The following is a 21,627-nucleotide window of genomic DNA, read 5'->3' on the forward strand; positions in this document are numbered from 1 at the left end:
GCAGTCACTTCTTGCTGGAGAAGCCAGGGATCTACAACCAGCCTGCTCCATAGTGCTTTGGAGTACAACAGGTCCTCAACACTCGCTGACTGTTTTCCGAATGGGGCTGCCATGGCTGACAGGAAATAAATTGGCTATGTCCAAAATAAAAAAGAGGAACATCCCTTTTCCCTGCTTTGAGCAGTGCAAAATCCTGCCTTCAGGTGGATGAGCTAGGCTGCCAGGAACTGCTCTTCTCATGAGGGAGGCAGGATCTCTCTACCGCATTCCAGAGGGCACTAGGAAAAGCAAACACTGTTAAGATAACTCACCTTTGGGGTGCCTGCCCAGCTGACAAATGCCCCTGCTCCATAGCGGCACATTCTAGTTACAGATCAACTTTTTAGATCACTGTAAATATAAAATCCTGAACCACCCAGTCCTCTAAAGCCAGATGTGCACTTGGACCCACTCAGAGCTTGTCAGCTTCTTTCAGGTAAGACAAGATACTCACCTTTTTGTCCCTGTAAACGACACCCTGGGGACCAGAACTTTCCCTCACTTGCTGAGATACTGCTAGGAGACTAAAGGTATGAAAAATGATACCTTGCAGCTTAATACCTGCACTCCTTTGCTTTCTTTTGTACTAAGTAAGAAAAATTAACAATTCCCAGACATGCAGCTTGGTGTAAGAGAGCATTATGCAGGGAGCAACAGCCTGAAGAAAACAGCCTCAGCTCTAAACAACACTGGTGGCAGGGCCAGAGTTGGGAGTGGAGCCTCCTGATACCCAATACAGTACCCTTCCCCTAGCTACTAGAATTGGTTGTACCCATGGGTAGAGACACTGGTGACAGTTAATGACACAGAGAAAAAAAGCTAGCAGGTTTGAAAACAACTATGCAAGTCTTACATGAAGAGGGTTCCAGTTTTGCACTGAAAGAGTGTTTCTTGAATTCATTTTTTGTGACTCCTGTATAAAACACTATGTTGCCTGAAAGGTATGTCGTAGCAGTGTAGTAGTTGTGACTTTTGTTCCTGAAAGTTATAGTGACTTTAAAGTCACTGCCAAGGACTGCTTTTTGCACTTGGAAGTCCATGTCAACATCCGTCTGTGGCTGATACATGGTATCTTGCGTAGTTTGCTTTTTAACACCGTACATCACAGCAGTCTCAAGAGCCAGTCTCTCCTCCTCTGAGCCTAGAAATGAATGAAAATCAAATTTAGAAGAGAAACAGGGGTACTGCATTAGCCCACTCACCGATCACAAGGGTGCATCTTCCATAGTTTGTGGTAGCTGAAATGAATGGATGAGGGCAGTGAACCTTCCTGTGGTGAAGTTATTATTACAGCTTCACAACTTCCAAGTAAACTGGTCTTAAAGATTCAAGCCATATCAGATAAATTGACCTAGCTTAATTGATATTAATGGAGCAACACTGATTTACTCTGTGCAAACATCTGGCCTGAGTAAGAAATGTCTAAACAGCTGCACAGAAAGCTTTGAATTGTTTTGAATGCTTTGAGTTACTCCATGACCACCCTTTGTTTTCACTACAGCTTACTCAGTCCAAAGCATTTCTGAGTAGCAAAGTCTGTGCTGTTATTAAGTCATCTGCAGTGTTTCTGGGATGGAGTTACAAATAAAGAGTTCCAGAGGGCACCTTGGCAGCTTTTCATGCAGGTCCTTCAGTGCCAGAGGTCTGTAAATCCACCATCCAAGATCTGACTGAGGTAAATCTACATCGGTACGGTCCCACCCCATTTCAGGTTACCTTCTTGGAACTTGTACTCTTCAGTAATCTCCATCATTCCATCACCCCCGACTTCCTTGGTCACAATCAACTGCCCAACATGGGTTGTGTCAATTTTTTCTATCACTTGGGTTCCATTTTTCTCCCTCCTCAAGTAAACAATATCACTATTCACCTATAAAATTAAATGAAAAAGGACTGAGACACATGGAAGTAGAGAGAGGAAAAGAAGCCAGCCTATCTCCCCTCAAAACAATGACACGTTGACTTGAAGTCCCACTCGCATTGGAGTCCCATGTTTAAAATTAGTCATATGCTACGATAATGACTAGATTAATTTTAATACTCGCAGCTCCAGAACAACAGACAGTGTAAACTTGAGTAAGCTACAGAGATACTGTTCAGACTTGGGGAGCGTGATTACACATTCCTTGCACCAAAAAGCTTTAGACCATAGAGCTATAGACAATTCAATTAGAGAGAGAATTGCTCTACAGCTGCTGCAATTCTGGGCACACCAGCTCTGGTGGTGCGAGAGGTTAAAACTCCAGACCAGGCCCTCGCACTCCTCATGGAGATATTGCCCTCTCAGATTTGCCAGTCAAATCACCGATGTGAGCTCTCCTTGACCACTGCAGCCAAAATGAACATGGTGAGCAAAGACCTCTTTAAAATCACTGCGTCCGTTTTGACTGAAATAAGCAAGGGAGCCTTAACATAAGCAGCTTTGCTGGCAAGCCTGAGAAGCAGGTAACAGCTAACAAGGGATGAAGATGAGCAGCTAGAGCTAGTGACTCATTTGCCAGCATAGCTGAAATCTGGGAAGGATAAATGACCACAGCCTGAAGTTTCATCGGAGCCAGAGTAGCTTTTACTGCTTATTACATTGGTGAGCGGAGATCAGAGAAATCTCTGTCATTCATTAGAGCCATATCACACCTACAGGCCTGCATGTCAAAACATAATTATGAGATTTTTCTTTGACGTGGAGTATACGTGGAGTAACTTCTCAATCCACAAATTGTAGTGGAGCCTTATCTTCTGTCTCACCTATAGTCCCACCGATACCACACAATGCACTAAAAATTTTCAGGTATGTACCTCAGCGTAGACAAAAGGAGCGTCAAATTGGAAGCAAACATGACCATGTTTAATGGCTTGAACTGAGGCTGGGCCACACCTGTACATACCTATGGGGAGAAGAGAGATAAAATGAGAAAATAAATTAATTAAAAAACATGTGAAAATGTTCTATTTTCTCAAAGAAAAAGAATTATTGGGGTTTGGTGAACTCTTTTAATAGTTTACAGGAACTCCTGACCAAGAAGTGAAAAGCTTAATTTCTGTTACCAGCTCTCTAAACAACACAGACTCAAGTCTGAAACAACCTAACGGTTCGGTACCTTAATGGCACCGTATAGTCCACTGTAAGTCTCAAGTGCTTGAAACGCAGTTACAGCTGGTTTTGGTTAAAGCAGATAATTTTGGGAGGGCTCAGTTATACCACAGACTGAGAAAGATCTCACTGCAAATTTGCTAAGAATGTGTTTTAAGAACTGGAAAATTAGGGACTGGAAAGAAATAGCAGTGGCTTTTCACTTTTTCTCTCCTGCCTACTGCCTGCTCAGGAAGTTTAGTAAGGGCTGCAGACATAAAATGAAGGAGAATTAATTTGATCAGGCTCCTGTATAGGTTACCTAAAATTTTAGAAGCCATCTTTTGGCAACAGGGCTACATCTCTTCTGTACCAAGCAGGGCCTTTCTCATGCAGGATTTTGTGCATGTGCATCATGAGCAGTGTTATAAAAAGGACAGATTTATTTTAGAGCTTAAAACAAATCAGGAGAAGGCCCTGAGCACAGGTGAGTGTGGTTATCTGGTGCAAGAAGTTGTCACTGGCCATATGGTGCCACTGGCTCAGCTATCGTCAGCTCATTGTTTGCTATAAAGAACCCAAGCGCTAGAAAGAGAGCTAAGGAGGACTTCAAGAAATATTACCATCACTGGTTTCTTGGGGTGTCCCATCAACAGCCTGCCATCCTCCAAAACCAACAGGAAGATCAGGTCTGGTCATCCAAGCTTCATTCCAGCAATGATAGTTCCTTAGACAAGAGATGAGACCAGAATATTAAATTCTTGGAAAGAAGCATACAGACCAAAACAAACCTGTGTATTTATGTCCTGCCATTGCTTCAATAACAACATTTGTCAATTTAGGGGTGAAAAAGTTTGCTCTTTTTAGAGAATAGATTTTTAGGTCTATAAGTTTGGTACCTATCTGTTAAAACCTGAAGGCCACAATCCTTCATTGTAGTTTCTTGACTGCAAGTTGAAGAAGCTTTTTGATTCTTCTAATGTGTTCTGAATGCAAATGTCTCAGAAAACTTTCCAGTGTTTGGAGATTGTTGGGGTATATGAAGAACTACATAAACTACAATCCCTTTCCAGCCAGACACCTCCACTTCAGTGTGCCTGCTAAAGCAAGCTTTGAATCTTCTTCAAGCCATTGAAGCATGGTCTGCTTTATAACTATGAAGACTGAAGCTTTGGCACCTCTTCTCAAGAGATTTCAGGATCAACTCCATAACATACAGTGTGTAGCTTTGTTTTCATGGCTCAAAACAAACATGTTTAGCTGGTTTCCATGTTGGTTGAGAAGAAGACCCTGCATAGGCTTTAGAAGACTATCCTCATTGTGGATTCCTTATAAGGTCTTCTCAGTGTGTCATGTCAATGGAGGAGGTCAGATCTCCTAAAACATACAGCTTTCCATAAAACCCACCTACAACCACTGTGGGCCAAGTCTTGCCTTTAGGGCCCAGAACAGTATGCTGAAAGGTGAATTTCTGAGTGGTTCATCTAGGTGCTCAGGGTTGAAATGCCCTCACTTGGCTGGATACTCATGAAAAGAAAAAAACACTACAGCACCATCACAGTCTGCCCAGAATATTTCAAAGATGAGCAGAAAAGAAAGACAGATCTTGTAACTTCCTGCAATGCTACTGGTGCTGAAGGGAGAGCACAAGCAAGAAAAAAAGACAATCTAGGAAGAGGGTCTTGCAGTAAAGCCAGCAAAGTGTTTGAATTTCATTACTGCAAAAAATAAAAGAAGGAAGGAGTAGAGAAAGAGGCAATTTTGCTTGCAAATTATACATATCCTACAGCAGATATGAATAAAATTACATCTGTGTAGCTGCTGATACAGCCCCTAGTACACGCAATGATATTAGCAACCAAAATGGGGATTGTTAAACTCTGACCATTTCATTAATAATAGGTGAAAACCAGCCATGGAGCAGAGTCGGAAGGATCTGAGGCTTGTCTAACAAGACATTTCAAAGTGGAAATGAGGGCTTGGATCAGGGTATGAAATGAAATACCATTTCACTTGAAAGCTTGTCCGTTAGGAGAGTTAATGAAGCAGCACTACAGAAAAAGGAATTATTCAAGGAAAATGATGCACACTCAAAAAATTTTTGATGCTGCTGAGAGTAGTCAATGCTGAATCATGCTCGCAGAGCTTTGCTGAGGGCTACCAGAGAATGGGGATGCACTTTGTGGTAGGTGGGTTTTTGAAAACTGTTATGCCGACATGTGAGAGAGACAATCCCTGCCCTGAAACCTTCACTGGTTCACTTTGAATCAAACTCAGATGTGTCACTGGCTTTGTGTTCTGCGAAAGAAGAACCTGAAGAGCAGGCAGGAAGGGAGGATGATAAAACCAAGCGGGGGATAACAGTGCGGAAAATGGCAGCTCTGCTTCAATTCTGTAATTAGGTAATGCAGTTTTTTCTATATTTTTTTCTATATTCATCCTAGGGGACAGGACCTTTCTTACTGGTTTCTATTGGTGTAGTGTTGGGAGCAACAGGACGGCAATTTTTTTAGGTCTTCTACCATGCAAATAACAAATACACTTAAAGATATTGAATGAGTATCCTGGTTTCAGCAGGGATAGAGTTAATTTCCTTCCTAGTAGCTGGTACAGTGCTGTGTTTTGGATTTAGGATGGGAACAAAGTTGATAACGCACCGATGTTTTAGTTGTTGCTAGGTAGTGCTTACACTAGTCAAGGACTTTTCAGCTCCCCATGCTCTACCGACTGAGAAGGCTGGAGGTGCACAAGAAGCTGGGAGGGGGCACAGCCAGGACAGCTGACCCAAACTGGCCAAAGAAACATTCCATACCATGTGACGTCATGCTCAGTACATAAACTGGGGAAAGCTGGCCGGGGGGGCCGCTGCTCAGGGACTGGCTGGGCATCAGTCGGCGGGTGGTGAGCAATTGCACTGTGCATCACTTGCTTTGTGTATTATTATTATTATTATTATTATTATTATTATTATTATTATTATTATTATTATTACATTATTATTATCATTTTATTTCAATTATTAAACTGTTTTTATCTCAACCCACGACTTTTTCTCACTTCTGCTCTTCCAATTCTCTCCCCCATCCCACCTGGGGGGCGGGGAGTGAACAAGCGGCTGTGTGGTGCTCAGTTACCGACTGAGGTTAAACCACGACAATGAGAATAGACAGAAAGACATTGCTTGTAAAGCACGTGAGCATTAATGAAAGGAGGATGAGGGGAACACTTCCCTCTCCAAAATGTAGCAGAAACTTCTCTCAGGTAGAAGTGAGCACAGCTGAGGTGCTGGCTTCCCAGCCATAATTTGTTAAACTGATTCTGTAGTTCTTGTATTCTACAGCAAGCCTGAGACATTAAAGAAAGCAAGAATGGCTATACAGATCAATGTAGTGACCATTAAATATTTACAGAGATAATTACAAATAGACTAAACAAAGCAATGGGGAAATTAATAAAAGATGACCAGGTGGGTTTTATGCCTGGAAGACAATTTAAGAAGGGTACTTCATACTGCTTATGAGACAGGCACATGCTGGAAACAGCTGCTGCCCTTTCATTAGCTAATAAGCTAATAAGGCATTGGGGTTGAGAAAGACACTGATAACATTATTGAGAAATTAGAGAACAGTGAGCTGGAAGTGAATGGGAAAGCAGAGGTCTCAGAAGGGCTTTCTCCATGCGCCTAGACAGGGATGAACCCCCTGGGGCCAGGTGACTTCGAGCAAGTTTCTGCTGAAGTACTGACATCAGTCTGCTTGGATCTCACAGTAGGAGTGAGTCTTGATTCCCATCCAAAAGAAATATTCTTTAAGTGTCTTTATATCATCATTAAGAAAGACAAGAAGAACAAACTAAGGGGACAGAGGCAGTACTGATGGGCCCAAATCCGGCCAGCTTTATAAAAATAACTTTTTGCAAAGTCTGTGTAATTTTGCATATGCGTTCTGTTGTTGTAGTTGTTTCCTATCCTGAGGGAGAAGATGATCTTTAATAAAAATAAATAAATGTCAGATAACATTCAGAGAGCTTGATTGGACTAAAAATCCTGGCTCCAAGTATCCCTGAAGTCTGGGAGTATTTAAAACCTGAAGACAGATCAGCTCCAGCAGTACAAGGCAATAGAAATGGTATATTAATAAAGAAAAAGGGCTTTGCTTCCAGTTTTCGGGAGATTATAAATAAAAGTGAGAAATACATTTTAAAAAATCATTATAAATACCTTGAGCTTGTCCTCTTAAAAAAAAAAAAAAGGAAAGAAATAAAAGAGACATTAAAAATAAAATCAAGGTTAAGACACAAGACATTTAAAGTCGGCATGTGGGCTACCATGGAGTGTTACAGAGTAATGAAGAGAAAGGACACAGAGGAGAAATGAAAAGAGTGTGTAATATATTAAGTCATGCCCAAAGGGTTATGTGCACCATGTACTAATAAATGCACCAGGAGGATAAAAGGATGAACAAGGCAGTTCAAAAAGTAATCAAGCCAAAGAAAAGCAAATGTAGGATGGGAGGATGAAATGCTAGTGTGAAGTTGCATATGGATTTCAGCGGAGCAAGGATGATTTTGGATGATCTGGCCCTGTCCCAAAAGAATGGAAAAAAACCAGGGCTGAATTAAAAAGTCTTGGGAAACAGCTGGGAAAAGGAGAGGTAGGGAAGTAAAAGGAAATGTCAAAAGCAGGTGAAAGTTGTTTCGTAGATCAGGTTAGGGGAAGGAGAGAAGAAGAGATGTGACAGTGAAAAGTCTGAAGCATGGCAATGATCCATTACTGGGTGTATATGGACTGAGCAGTGAGGTGGCCTGTCGCTGGGTCTTGTTTCACACCATTTATAGGCAGAGGAGGTTTCAGAAGAGTGACTGTTCCTTTACCACACTGTGAGCCATAGAAGGACCAGCCCCATGAGACGTACTGAGGTCCTGCTGTCACATAGACCGGATGCAGCTTAGCAAACTGGGAACCCCCAAGGATCCTGACAGGAGGGAACAGGCAAACAGCAGGACCACAACCCTGACTTCAGAAGAGTAGGCTTTAGCCTGTTTAAGGTCCTGCTTGGAAGAATCCCATGGGAGGCAGTTCTGGATAGAAGATGGGTCCAGGAGAGCTAGTTGTTTTTCAAGGGTCACCTCCTCCAAGCTTAAAAGTGGTCCATCCCTATGTGCAGGAAATCAGCCAAAAGTAACACAAGGCCCACACGGTGAACAAGGTGGTCCCAACTAAACTCAAACATAAAAAAAAAGTGCACAAGAGGTGGAAGTAAGCACAGGTGACCAGAGGGAATACAGAGACGCTGTCTGAGCATGCAGGGACAGGTTTAGGAAAGCCAAAACCCAGCTCAAACGGAGTATCTCAAGGGACGTGAAGAGCAGTAAGAAAGGCAAGTACATCAGTATCAAAAGGAAGACTATGGAAAATGCAGGTCTGCTGCTGAATGGGGCAGGGGACCTGGTGGCAAAGGACTAAGAAAAGGCCAAAGTATTCAATGTCTTCTTTGCTTGGTTTTTACTGCTAATATTTGCCCTCAGGCATCACGGCCCCTGAGACCAGTGTGGAATTTTGGAGTAACGAAAATTTACCATCTGTAGAGGAGGAACAAGTTAGAGAATACTTAAACAAACTGGACACACAGAAGTCCAATGGATCTGATGGGATGGTCCCAAAAGTGCTGAGAGAGCTGGCCAATGTCACTGTAAAACCACTCATATCTATCTTTGAAAGGTCATGGTGACTGGGGGAGGTTCCTAAGGACTGGAAGTAAGCAAGTATCACTCCTTTCTTCAAGAAAGAGAAGAAGGAGTACCCAGGGAACTACAGGTGAGATTTGTCAGCCTCACCTTGATCCCTGGAAGGTTATAGAGCAAATTCTTCTTGAAAACATTTCCAAACATATTAAGGACAAGGTGATTGGCAGTAGTCATCATGGATTTACAAGGGGCCAGCCATGCCTGAGCAACCTGATAGCCTTCTGTGATGAAATGAATGACTAAGTGGGCAAGGGGAGACCAGAGCATGGGGGTTGGTTTCTCTTTTGACTTTAGCACCGTCTCCCAGAACATCCTCATAGACAAACCATTGAAGTATAGACTAGATAAGTGGACAGTAAGGTTTATTGAAAACTGGCTGAACTGCTGGGATCAGAGGGTTGTGATCATTGGTGTGGACTCCAGCTGGAGCCTAGTGACTAGTTGTGTACCCCAGGGGTCGATATTGGGTCCAGTACTCTTTAACATCTTCATTAATGACCTGGATGATGAGACCTACTACACCCTCAGCAAGTTTGCTGATATAGAAAACTGGAAGGAATGGCTGATACACTAGAGGCGGTACACGAGGAGAGGCTGAGAGAGCTGGGACTGTTCAGTGTGGAGATGGGAAGGCTCAATAGGATCTTATCCATGTGTATAAATGCCTGGTTAGGGAGTCAGGGGGAAGACGACAGAGCCAGACTCTTCCCAGTGGCCCCCAATGACAGGACAAGAAGCAATGGGCACAAATTGAAACACAGGAAATTCTGTCTGAACATCAGGAAACACTTTTTTACTGTGAGAGTGGTTGAGCAGTGGCACAAGTTTCCCAGAGAGATTGTGGAGTGTCCATCCTTGGAGGTATTCAAAACCCAACTGGACACAGCCCTGAGCAACCTGCTCTAGCTGACCCTGCTTTGAGCAGGGGGGGTTGGATGACTTCCAGGGGTCCCTTCCAGTCTTGACTATTCTGTGATGCTGTGATACAAGCTTCAGTTGTAAATGAACCTAATTGTTTTCCTTAGATTCCCTCTTGGTAGCAGATTATGGAAATCACATAAAAGAGGTTATAGCAACAGGTTCGGTCATTTCCTCCACCACAGGATGGGTTTATTAGTTTTCATAGAAAGACTTCCAGAGATTAAGTTGTTAATGAAACATGCTGATGAGCAGCTATGCTGATGAGTTGAAGACATCATTGACACAAATCAGGTATATTAACACCAAATAGGACAAGTATCTCCTGAATATAGGAATATCTACAGAGGTCACATTCACTGCTTCACTCTGAGGAGGAGATGCTTGAGGCCCAATAACCCACACATAATTTCTACAGAACAGAGCATATAATCAATATATGCTACACTTCTGTCAGACAGGAGACAGTAAGAGTTTGAGGAGGAAGTTAGAACACTGTTTTCTCCAAAAGAATACATAGACTCCATTTCTTGTTCCTAGGGAGTTTTCTTTTTATATATCTGGCGATAGCACTTCAGTAACTTGTATGATACCTTGGCTTGTTTCTTTTTCAGCTGAACTGGATTTATTTTGGAAAGTACCTATTTGCAACAGTGACTGCAGGTACACAATGTAAAACCAGCCTACAAATATGGGAACTGGGCAGAAGCAGGACAATAAGGGCATTTTTCCATAGATATTGAGGTATCCCTTTGAGCCTGGCTCCAGACTGATGGAAGCACCCATTCTACCCCTTTCCATTTTTAGAAATGTCCTGGTCCTAAGGAGCACAGACCCATTCCAGCTCTCCTCCAGTGTGCTTAAATGTGCACTATACCAAATGGTAACATTAGTAGTGGGATCCCCTAGGGTATGTCTCTTTACATGACAAGAACTTCATGTTAGTCAGCCTACTAACAATCCATTCATTCTGTTTTACATAAGGTAACAGTGTTCTTCAATGCACAGAGAAATAAATAAACCACAGGCATTGCTGTCATGTTTGTTACTACTTACATAGTTGACACATTAAAGGCATTTGCCAGGAGAACTCACCAGACAGAGTCTTTTGTAAGTTTGGTGTCCACTTCCCCTTTGTCATCCAGAAAGAAGTCCAACTGTAAATTGGCGTTGTTATCATGGGCAGAAGAATAGTTGGTAACGAGTCTTGCAGGTATCCCCAAGCACCTCAGAACTGTGGCAAAGAGAGAAGTGTGATGAGGGCAAATATGAAGAGTGAGCTCATGGATGACAGGATGAGTAGGGAGAAACTATTAATAACTAGAATAAAACGGAAAAACCCAGTCAAATCAACCCAAATAATTCCTCCTATCTGCCTTTATATAGAATACGTTAAATATTTTATTCGGTCCCAAAATGATGAGCATTCAAGATATGTGATGGTACAATGGTTATAACCTAAGCAGCTGATTACCAATAGTTTTAGAATAGTCTTGCATAGTGACCACACTGTAGCTTTCCAGGGCAAATCTGGATGCAATGGGTCCCCTGCATGACCAAATGCGATATAAAGAAAAATAAGTTTAAGCTTGCAAGAAATGCAAAATATATTAGGTCTCCTAGTGTCAGTAACCCAGGAGAATCATGAGACTGTGCTAAATGGAAAATTAATAGAAAGTGTCTCCTTTTAGTTGATTTGGAGTTTTCCTGTTTGACATTTGCCGTCAGAAGGGATCTGGAGAAAACAAAGAATAAAGCAGAAAATTATTGTAAACAAGGGGGAAAAGCTGCATTATTTGCAAGTGAAATGTCAGAGTTAGAGAGTCTCAACAAAATACGTTACATAATTTGTATTTATTGCTAATTAATAGTCTTTTGGAGTCAATAGTCCCTTCCCTTAAAGGATCTTACAAAAGGAGGATCAAAAAAAAAAAAAAAAGCCCCTACCCCTAAATCGCAGACCATCACAATGTAGCACTGATGGCTCTTCTTCCCATTTGACAAGTGGTAAATCTGGGATATGTGCAAACGCTATGGCTACATCTGAAGTGTAGTAGTGCATCATTAGGCATCTGTGTGTGTGGTGCACCCTGGCTGATAAATAGGCATGGAGCATGGCCCTGAGGGGGTAGTGGGGCTGCAGGGTGACACATCATTTCAGCTTCTCCAGATGAAGTATTTTGTCTCTCAGCCAGAAAAAGTTCCTGTTTTCTGATTTAGGAGCAACATGGTTCTGCAGAAAACAGAGGTTTTTTTCTGGAAAGGGAAAACATTTCTATTGAAAATCCTATTCAAAAATAGTTCTGATGCTGCAATGTTGAATGGCCCTTGCTGCTACTGCTGGGTTTTGTATATTCATTAGTGTCACTACTGTGACTCTCAATAAAGTGTAACGCTGCACATTCATTTCAAGTTCCTGGATGACAAATTACCTGGATGCATCCAATACCGTATGTACCTATTGATTAAACTTAATTCAAGTGCCCTCCCAGGCTTCCAGCACATGAGCCATCAGGGCTCATTGGAAATAATTTGTCTGACAATTTCAAGATTAATGACCATTTTTCAGAATGTTTTAGCATTTTTAACGGACGACTAGCCAGAGTATACAATATAGTAACCTTGGAAAGCTGGACTGGTCACAATGATAAAACATTGGCAGCTGAGAAAGACACAAAATGAGCTCAAAACAACCCTTTTAGTTGCACATGGCTGTTCGGACCTTTGCTGTCCTCTCTGTGCAGTGGTCAGCAGCTGGACGTGTCAGTGATTATGTATCAGATCAGCCACATTTTCATTTCATAATGCTCAACAAACTTTATACTTCAGCAATCCTTGCAGCAGTACAAAGTACCAGGTCTCTGACTTGACTAACTTAGTCAGCAAACCGAGTCTAGTTTTGCCCCAGATAAATACGCCTCTCCATTTAACACGGCAGGCTCCAGGTCTCCACTGCCTCGCCCCAGTTTCACAGTGGCCTGGAGGCAAAATACTGCGCAGTGGTGACTCAGGGCCAGTGCGGGGGGGAAGGTGGGAGAACTGGTATGTGTGTCTGTGATCTAGGGAAATCCAGATGAAGCAACAGGTGGAAGCCACTGTGAGGAGCTACATCCATAGGAAACATTTGCAAGAGCCTTTTTGAACCCATTGCGTTGTGCAGAGGCTGAGGAGCATCAAGTACAGACCATGCGACCTCAGGCAGTGAAGGAAGTAGACATCTCTCAGGTTCTTCGGGTGTGGGTGATTGCCGATTATCCCATTGCACCAGGAATAAAATGAACCATTTCATATGTCAAAGGACAGAACACCTGCCAGCGCCTCCCCAAATCAAAACAGGAACCTCTCCAGATATATGAGAGAGAAGCAGAGAAACCTGAAACTGCTTCCCCTGCCACAGCTGTGAGAAATGTGTGCCAGCAGAGGGCTAGGTGGTCAGAAAACAGCTTTATTTCCGAGGTCCTTACTGTTTTGCATAGCTTTTGAACTACCTCAGGTAACCAAAATGAGTTATGAAATTCAATTATCCAGACTGGAGGAAAATTATGTACAAAATGAAACACACATGTACAGAACAGGCAAAAATGAAATGAAAATGCAGACATGTCCAGGGCTGCCTGAGGGTGAAGAACCAGTCTTGTAACTTGTAATTAATTATTCAATTTCCATGTTTGCTGCAGAAGATGGGTGATTAATATCCTTCATTTTTGATAAAAGTATAACGTAAAGAGAAGTGTAATGCTATTCCTTGAGACAGCAACATGTGACAGTATCGAGACAGATGAAAAAAGGAAAGGTTTCATGGAGAGTTTTTCTGTAATTTCCTTTTCACATCTTGAATACAAGGACCAAAGCTTAGACCTTCAGCTGTGGCTGAAAAGTACTTGATGCAAAGTAGGCTCCAAGCCTGCAGAAATACCCATTGTGTCCCCCTGGTCCTAAGCTGATCTGGTCCCTCCCAGTCTGATACTTAAAGGCATATGTTGTAAGTGCCTCCCAGGAAGATCATCTGGGCTTAAGACAGACACTTACTTTTAGCTTCTGTTCAGCTTCTTCTATTGGCCAGTGCCATAAGCATAGGAACTGCTTGACTGGCTCTACATTGGCACTCGACATAAGCATTGCTTCCAATGTCTGGTTCCCATTATCTGTATAATGCACATTTTTTACATTCCCAGAGTCTTTCTTGACTCCTAATACGCTGCAGTGTGTTCCAGTGTATTAGTAGTGTTCATCTGGGATGCTGTTGTTAGCAAGTGCTAGACAGTAAAAAAATAGGACCAATCCAACGCTGCTTTCCCTACTGGGTTTTACAACCTGCAACACCCCGTTCGCTGCAACATTGAAACTCTGGTTCGAGCAAGCATGTTTAGACTTAACCTTGTAGTGCTAGACAATTCATAAACCAGGCCAGCATTTTCCTCATTGTTCTCGCTCACAAACTCCATAGGAAGTGTTAACAGTGCTCAGTAGACTGGTGCTGGACAGTGCACGTCAGTCTTGCTAGGAACAATCCTCGGTAGGTGAGATTTAGCCTTTCTGGAGCAGAGACACCATCACATATCCCATATTGGGTAATAGTTTCACGTTGCAGGTCTAGATAAGAAGCCCCGTGTTCATCTCAGATTTCCTAACAGATATTTGGAGTGTGCCAAAAGACTAACTTTCTCTCTCCCAAACTTAGTCTCTGTGAGTCACTGAATACATTTTACTGAACAAATAAATAGTTAACAGATTTGTATGGAAGAGCAGCCGAACTGAAGGAGATGCCAAAAGTTTATTTAAAGAGCATCTATTTTAGCCATGTATTTTTAAGTATCACTACTATTTACTCCTGAACACCACAGAGCCAGGAAGTATTTTAGCTAGTTTAACCTAAAAGCTCTCTCTGTTATGCAAGAATCATATAGCAGGGTGTAGCTTTTCTCACCGATACCTACATGTGTTGAAGACACCGGCAAAGACCCAGCACTGGCCGTATCGCACTGGTTGCTTAGAACTGTAATACTCCAAAAGAATGTCCACGCTTCCCGTCCAGGCTGAAGGTGCGACCCCGTAAGTGTATGCATTGTCCCAGGATCCAGCAATCACACCATTATCATCCCTGGAGTTGATCTAAAGACAAAGGAAATGAGCATTAGGGATGTCAGAGACTGAATAATAAAGAGCTCTTTAACCCCGCAGACAAAGATAGGGTGGGAGAGACTGAATATAGCCAAGTTTAGGCTAGAAATAAGACAAAAATGTTTAATTATGAAGGTAGGAGATGAATAGAACAATCTTGCTAAGGGCCATGGATTCTCCATCACTGAACAATTTTGAATGAAGGTCAGACACTTAAAAATAATGGCAAAATTAAATCACCACACTGAGCATCCATGTTGCCAGTTTAGTAAGTTTTATTAACATTAAACATGCTTATTGCTATGTATTTATAATAAACATGATCAGTTATAAACTGATAAGCAAGCCTCAGAAATACTAAGCTGGATTCTTTTCTAACATCGTTTGTTTTTTCTGTCTATATCAGCCCAGAGATTTTAATAAAATCACTCCTGATTTACAGCAGATTGAGAGGAGAACCAGTCCACTGTTATTTTTAGAGTAGAAACTAATTTCTTCGGTCCAGCACACATGAAAACAAGAAGGAATTTGCTGCATAAGTTCTCCCCTAGTAAGATTATACAAAGCAAGGAGTTTTGCTGACTAATGGCTATACTGATAGGCATTAACGAGCAATACATCTCCTAGCTGCAATTTGAACCAAACCAGTTGAGGCTGTGCAAAAAGCTCATTCGCTCTGTACCTTTTAATTATGCTAATGTGGAACAGCTACGTGCCAGCCAAATAAATCACAATTCTCATTTAAAAGCTTTTGGCTGGATTAACTACTGTTTTATAATTAGAAAATCGACTTGCTGTGAACCCTAGGACTGAATAAAGATAAGTATTCAGAGTCATAATCAAAGGGTTAAGGGGTTGCGCCCATCTCACTGTTGTGGGAAACATGCCAAGAAACGAGGCACTTCAAGGACAGGGCAGAGTGTTGATCTTCAGGCTCTCCTCTGGATGTAAAGAGACGAAGAAGGGGGTGACTCTACCTGCTCTGCAACATCAGGAAGCCTCAGAAGGATCCCAGCATGGGGCACCTCCTCAGACAAACTCAGCACTACCATGTCACATCTTGAGCAAGAATGAGGGTAAGGAACACAGGCAGGACTTCAACACCTCTTGGCCACTTCTTACTGAGGTCCAGATTTCAGATGGCCAAAACTCCCACCCGCTATGGCCTAATCCTGCAGATTAGACCTAAAGTCCATTGACTCCTGGCTTTCCGATGGTGAACTTCTCCACCTCCCTGAAATGATTGAGTGGCTCAAAACCTAAATAATATCCAAGCCCCCTTTGGGTTCATATACTTTGTGCTATTCTGCCCATAGGGCTTCCAGTGTCCCTGCATGAGGGACCCTTTACATCTACCAGCCCAGTTATGAGGGAACCACATTCAGTTCTTACTTCTGTCTGAAGGTCTGAAGCCATATTTCTAATGTCTGGGGTGAAAAAACTAACCAAACGGTTAAAAGAGAAAGAGAAGTGGGGGTGCTCTCAATTCTTCTTGCTGAAGCTGTTCTATTTAACTTGATGTTATGTAAAAATCAGCATGTGGCACTGAGAGGCTGGAGATCCCATTTCAATGTCGTCTAAGACAAAGAGCTCATTCTCTTAAAGCCTGGGCAAATGCTGTAACAAGTGGATTAAAGGATTATCCATCTCCAGCAGCCATGTTTCGTAGACAGTCTGTTTTAGTAGCTGACTTTGGAGAACATCTAATGACGCTAGGCTTGATGAATAGGGTATTCTTCTGGGAAGCAGAAGGCATCAGTTCAGACCTCTATAAGGCAGAGGAGAGGATGCAGCTTCTGCCTTCCACATCCTGGATGAGTCTTTCATCTTGCATACCAGAGATGGGGCTGCTGTTGTACCCACAGCATGACTCCTGCTGCCTAGCAGCTGGAAAGAATGGAGGTGTGGGAACTTACTTTTTGCTTCTGGTTATTTTAGGAACCTGCATTCTGAATACAGTAAGTTTTGTGGCCCCATGTTTAAGAGCACAGCTCTCACAGTGCTTTCTTCTGGGGCCAAGGTATCTTACGTAAATGTCATCAGCTTGACTAGGCCATCTGAGGCTTAAAAATCAGACACAGTGACATCCACCATGGCAGTGTCTTAAGATCCCTTTGAGGTTAGTCCACATAAAGTCTCTCAGTTCCCCATCCCAAATTCCACCCACCATGCCACCTTACCATCCATGCCAGAAATAGCTTTCTCAGTTATCTCAGCTACCAGAAAGTGAGCACAGTGTCACAAGAAATGCTATCATGCCTGGAGTGCAATGTCTAAAAGTGGCTTTTCTACCAGTGAGGTACCATTCTCAGGAAAAGGTGATGAGCCGACATAAATATCTCACCTTTAGTGGAGCGAAATAAAATGCCAGACCCCAGAGGTCAGAATGGGCAATTGATCTGGCACCTGTGGGAGTGAGCACACTGGGGCACGAGGGCCAGTTAAACCAGCCTGGCTTTGATTTATGAGTCGCTTCTGACACATCTTAGGCATCTATTACATACCACTGCAGAGACAACACGGCAGATTTTGATTGGGTTTCCACGTCCAGAGAGCTCCAATTCTGCCTTGTCCATCAAGAACAGGCAAGCATCCAGAATATTTTCTTCAAACTAAAAAGAAAATAAAAAGGGAAACAGAAAGAAAATTGAGTCACTTTTTATTCTGGAAAGCAAAGGAAAACTTATCTTTCATTGTTGTTATAATAGCTGATCAGCTTCAAAATTAGCTGGTCAAGGCAAAGTTCTGTGTTTAAAAATACAAGTTTTCTTCTAGTATAATCACTCATGTATAGCAAAAAAATGTGAGATGCTGTGAGGGAAAAGAGTGTCATTTTCAATTCAATCTCAGTCCGGTTTCCAGAAGGTTAAAATGACAACACAGCCTTTCTGACAGGACATAAAATTTTAAGTGCTAACAAGTATATAATAGGAAGATATTATAATAATAACTACAAAAAGCTAGTCTGCTTGCGAAGGACTTCATGTCCTTCACAGATTCCAGACCTGTTAATTTTAGGACCTCTGTGACACAGCCAATGCAATGCTGGGAAGCTGAACAATAAATGGTTTGCCAAAGTTAATTTGAAGACACTTACATTTTAAAATTAATTTTTAAATATGTTTAAAATTGACAAGCCAAAAGCTGATTATATAGATTAAGCCTGGTCTACGAAACTTAGACATCAAAAATACCAAGTGACCTAAAGTAGTCTTCTTCAAAAATAGAGTGAAAAGGTACAGTTTCTTCGATCCAGCATGAACAAGCACAAGAATGAATTGAGGGCAGAGGTGCCTAAATAGACCAGAAACTATTTGTCACAGAACTTGCCCTGTGATGTATTTCATTTTCCTTAGGAGAAACTGCATAGCAAAGGAAAATAACTGTCCCTTGAAAACAGTAGGAGACAGGGAAATGCACATTAATGAAACAAGTATCTTCCAGATACACAATCTTATATTAATACTCAAGGCTGATACAGAAACTCCACAGACCTCATCCCATTGCCATGTTAGGCTTTATGTTCAACGTTTGCATCCTTAAATATGATTCACACTAAGAGGATTTTTGCTCTCATGCTGCTACTATAGCTGGATTGATTTTGCAACTGTCTCCAGCCTGGCTTAGGGCTTCTTGGCAGATAAGGGTGATCTGAGTTTTGCCTCCCGAAGAAAGTGAGCAAGAGCCCAGGCCAAGCTGCTGCTTCGGCAGCCCAGGGAGAGGCAGAGGAGAAGGAAGAATGAGGCCAGAGAGCTGAAAAGGAAGCCCCAAAGAGTCAAGACTGCTGCTGATGCTGCAGGGAAGATGGGATGGATGGGGGTGACATCCCAGGCAGCAGCCGAGCTCTGGCATAAGCCAAGAAAGCAGAGGCACCACCGTGTTTCACCACCCTCAGCCATTTCCTGGCCAAGGAAAATCCTGTTCCTTGCCTCTGCCTCGAGCCTGCCTGGCTCTCATTGCTCAGTGTACCACCATCATATGGATCCTTTTCAGCAAACATCCACCAAGGCAGCACACCTCTCTCATCATCACCCACGCCTGCATTGAATTACCTTCTCTGGAGCAGACATTCACTAGTGAGTAACATCTTATAGTCTGAGCAAAGCTGAGTTCATGGTGTTTGCGCAAATAGGGAAAGAGGGATCAGTGTTTCCCAGGGACCTACTCCTAATATTGTATCATCCCTGGGAAGCTGAATAATTGCATGATAGACTCTCCAGTCCACTCCACTGGTATGTGATGTAAATAATCTTGGGTGAATGACTGTGCTGTAGAGACCCTCCTTCCTAAGGAGTATCCTCACAACAGATAATGTAAACTTGGGGCTTCATAGCTGTCCTTCCTGCTTCAAGTTCACTTTTCTTCTGGTCTGGCCCAATGATTTATCACTTTCACCAGGATCAAAATCTGCTTTCTGCACTTCAAGTCATCAGCAGTGCCTAAGACTGGAGTTAAATCAATAAGAAGTTTACCCTGCAAATTAAATCTTTCTCATCTACAGTTTATGAGACGCTGTCAATCTTGTCAGCATATACAGGAAGAATAAAGAGGAAAGAAATTGCTATCAGGGTTGTTGCCTTCCACCTTAGCATTTAAAAAATGACATGAATGATTGTGAAATAACTGGATTAACAGGAGAAGAGGTAGGGCAAGCTGTAAAGTCTAGCTGCCTTACACTGTTGCAGTAGTGTAGGATGCAGAGTAGCCTTAACTCTAAAGCCAGTTTTGCCCTTCTTCACTATCCAGGGATTTAAAAACATTAAATCAAACTAAATTGGTTTCCTGCTCTCACTCTTGGCATGAAAATGTTATCTAGAGGGAAATGGAATAAAAACATAGCACTTGTAAGGCTCATCATCCCTGAAATGTCAGAGGAAACAGAGCAGCAGCAGGCAGCCAGGACAGGTGAGTGAACTTGGGCCAGGAGCAGGCACTGCCTGCTCAACACAAGCTGAAATGGAGATAAACCAAATTCAGGACCAAGAAACTTTGGCAGAGCCACCTGGGAAAGACTTCAGATGGAAAACAAGGCATGAGAAAACACACAGGCAAAGGGGTTCTGTCTGCACACAGATGTGCATCGTGTTACAGAGCAAAGCATTTAGTCGGGCTGGCCTTCAGTGGGCATCCTCTCTCATGCTAACCTGTTTCTAACAGATGACCTTCCATCTAAATCAGAGTAAAAGGGGCTGTATCACCTTTTGCACTGGTTGAATTAGGGCTGTATTTCTCACCGTCAGCTGCAGGCAGATGTGATTTCATGTTGCCTGTGGTCTGATCTGACCAAATGCACATGCTGTAAAATTACATGTGCACAGTGGGCTGCAAAGCTAATGCAGCTCGGTGTGTGGACATGAGACAACTCAGGATGGCAACAAGAACTCTATGCCCACCTGTTTTAGTTTATTTTTCTCACAAAAAAGCAATGTTAAATGATCAACACAGCATTCAATTTCTGACATTTCTCAGCCAGAGAATTCCTATGGGCCTAGATTTCTTCCAAAGCCAAATTTCACCTGAATCCCCTGTGGGCTTTTCTGAGTGAATGGCTATTTACGCTTTCTTAGAAGAAAGGAATCACAGTCATGTTACAAGGAACATCTCCATCTTCATGCATTACAGCCATGTTTTAACTGGCCTGTTGTTTTTTCTTCCTCGGCCCATTTTTCTTGTCTTTCCTCTTCTCATGTTGATGGTGCTCATTAAAGACAGCAGCTGTGAGAATCATCTCCCACTAGTAACCCAGTTTTGAACTGTATGTTCCTTTTTAATTTACAACCTGAGTTAAAGCTTCCAGCTGTCATTGTTCAAAGCAATTTTTTAGCCTAAGAATATTACCATGCACAAGTCTATCTGTATTTTTGTATATGACCATATACCTTTCATCTCTATGATTGTGTGGCCTTATGCTTTTTACTTAACACTGTTGTACAGGGCTATATGTCATAAATACAAGATGCATACATGTGTGATATACCTATAATATAGGCCTTGCTGCTAGTACTTTTACTCACTCACAGCAATGCTCTTATTCTTAATATCCAGGATTGCTGAAAATGAGGAAGATGCATGTTTTTAATGGCTGGAAATTGTCTGGGTAAGATCAGGAACATTACGTCCTCCATCTCACTGAAAGTGAGAGAACCAGAAGAATGTATTTCCATTGCTTTGCAGTTTGAGATGTCTGTTACACCCATACAAAATGATTGATCCCATTAAAACTGTTGGCTTGGGCCCCTTTAGATACATCTGCCACACTCAGTTTTCACACAGGCAAGTGATAGCAAAAGGTGCACCACAGCACAGTGTGGAAATCAGGTCCTCCAATTTCAGACAACACAGGAATGAAAGTACACGACAAAGGGATATGGAACAGCCCTAACCTCCCAGGCAGAACCACCTCCTAGCAAAACCAAATAAATAAGGCAGTTTCTCTAGGGAGGCTGGTGTTTTTGTCAGGAACGTACCAGATTTGCGGAATACAAGCACCTCAGGCCAAGCCACCATAGGCCATAAATTTAGCATCTTGGGACATAAATCCAGCAGCTGGTTTAAGCAGTACTGTCCACCTCCAGCCACGCATTCCCCTCTCTCCCTCCCCCTTACATCTGTCATGGAGTGAATCCCAAATCTAGGAACAGGGCAAGCCCAAAAAATAACCCAGGGGAAAGAAAGTAAAAAATCAAGGAGACGCTTATTCAGCTAGATCAGCTCTTCAGTCCGATTCACTGCAT

General features: G+C 42.4%; 1 protein-coding gene across 1 annotated transcript in view; it reads right to left on the minus strand.

Annotated features, from left to right (window-relative positions):
- F13A1 (coagulation factor XIII A chain) overlaps positions 1 to 21,627 on the minus strand; it is a 60,452-nt gene that overhangs the window by 11,963 nt on the left and 26,862 nt on the right. The window contains exons 6-12 of the mRNA XM_076330492.1: positions 17,398 to 17,505; positions 14,710 to 14,884; positions 10,868 to 11,006; positions 3,733 to 3,836; positions 2,836 to 2,924; positions 1,756 to 1,909; positions 893 to 1,180 (exon numbers count right to left, since the gene is read on the minus strand). Coding sequence (XP_076186607.1) covers positions 893 to 1,180; positions 1,756 to 1,909; positions 2,836 to 2,924; positions 3,733 to 3,836; positions 10,868 to 11,006; positions 14,710 to 14,884; positions 17,398 to 17,505 — 1,057 coding nt within the window. The remainder of the gene's footprint in view (positions 1 to 892; positions 1,181 to 1,755; positions 1,910 to 2,835; positions 2,925 to 3,732; positions 3,837 to 10,867; positions 11,007 to 14,709; positions 14,885 to 17,397; positions 17,506 to 21,627) is intronic.

Source organism: Aptenodytes patagonicus, chromosome 2 (assembly GCF_965638725.1).
Source record: "Aptenodytes patagonicus chromosome 2, bAptPat1.pri.cur, whole genome shotgun sequence".
In the NCBI taxonomy this organism is placed as follows: domain Eukaryota; kingdom Metazoa; phylum Chordata; class Aves; order Sphenisciformes; family Spheniscidae; genus Aptenodytes; species Aptenodytes patagonicus.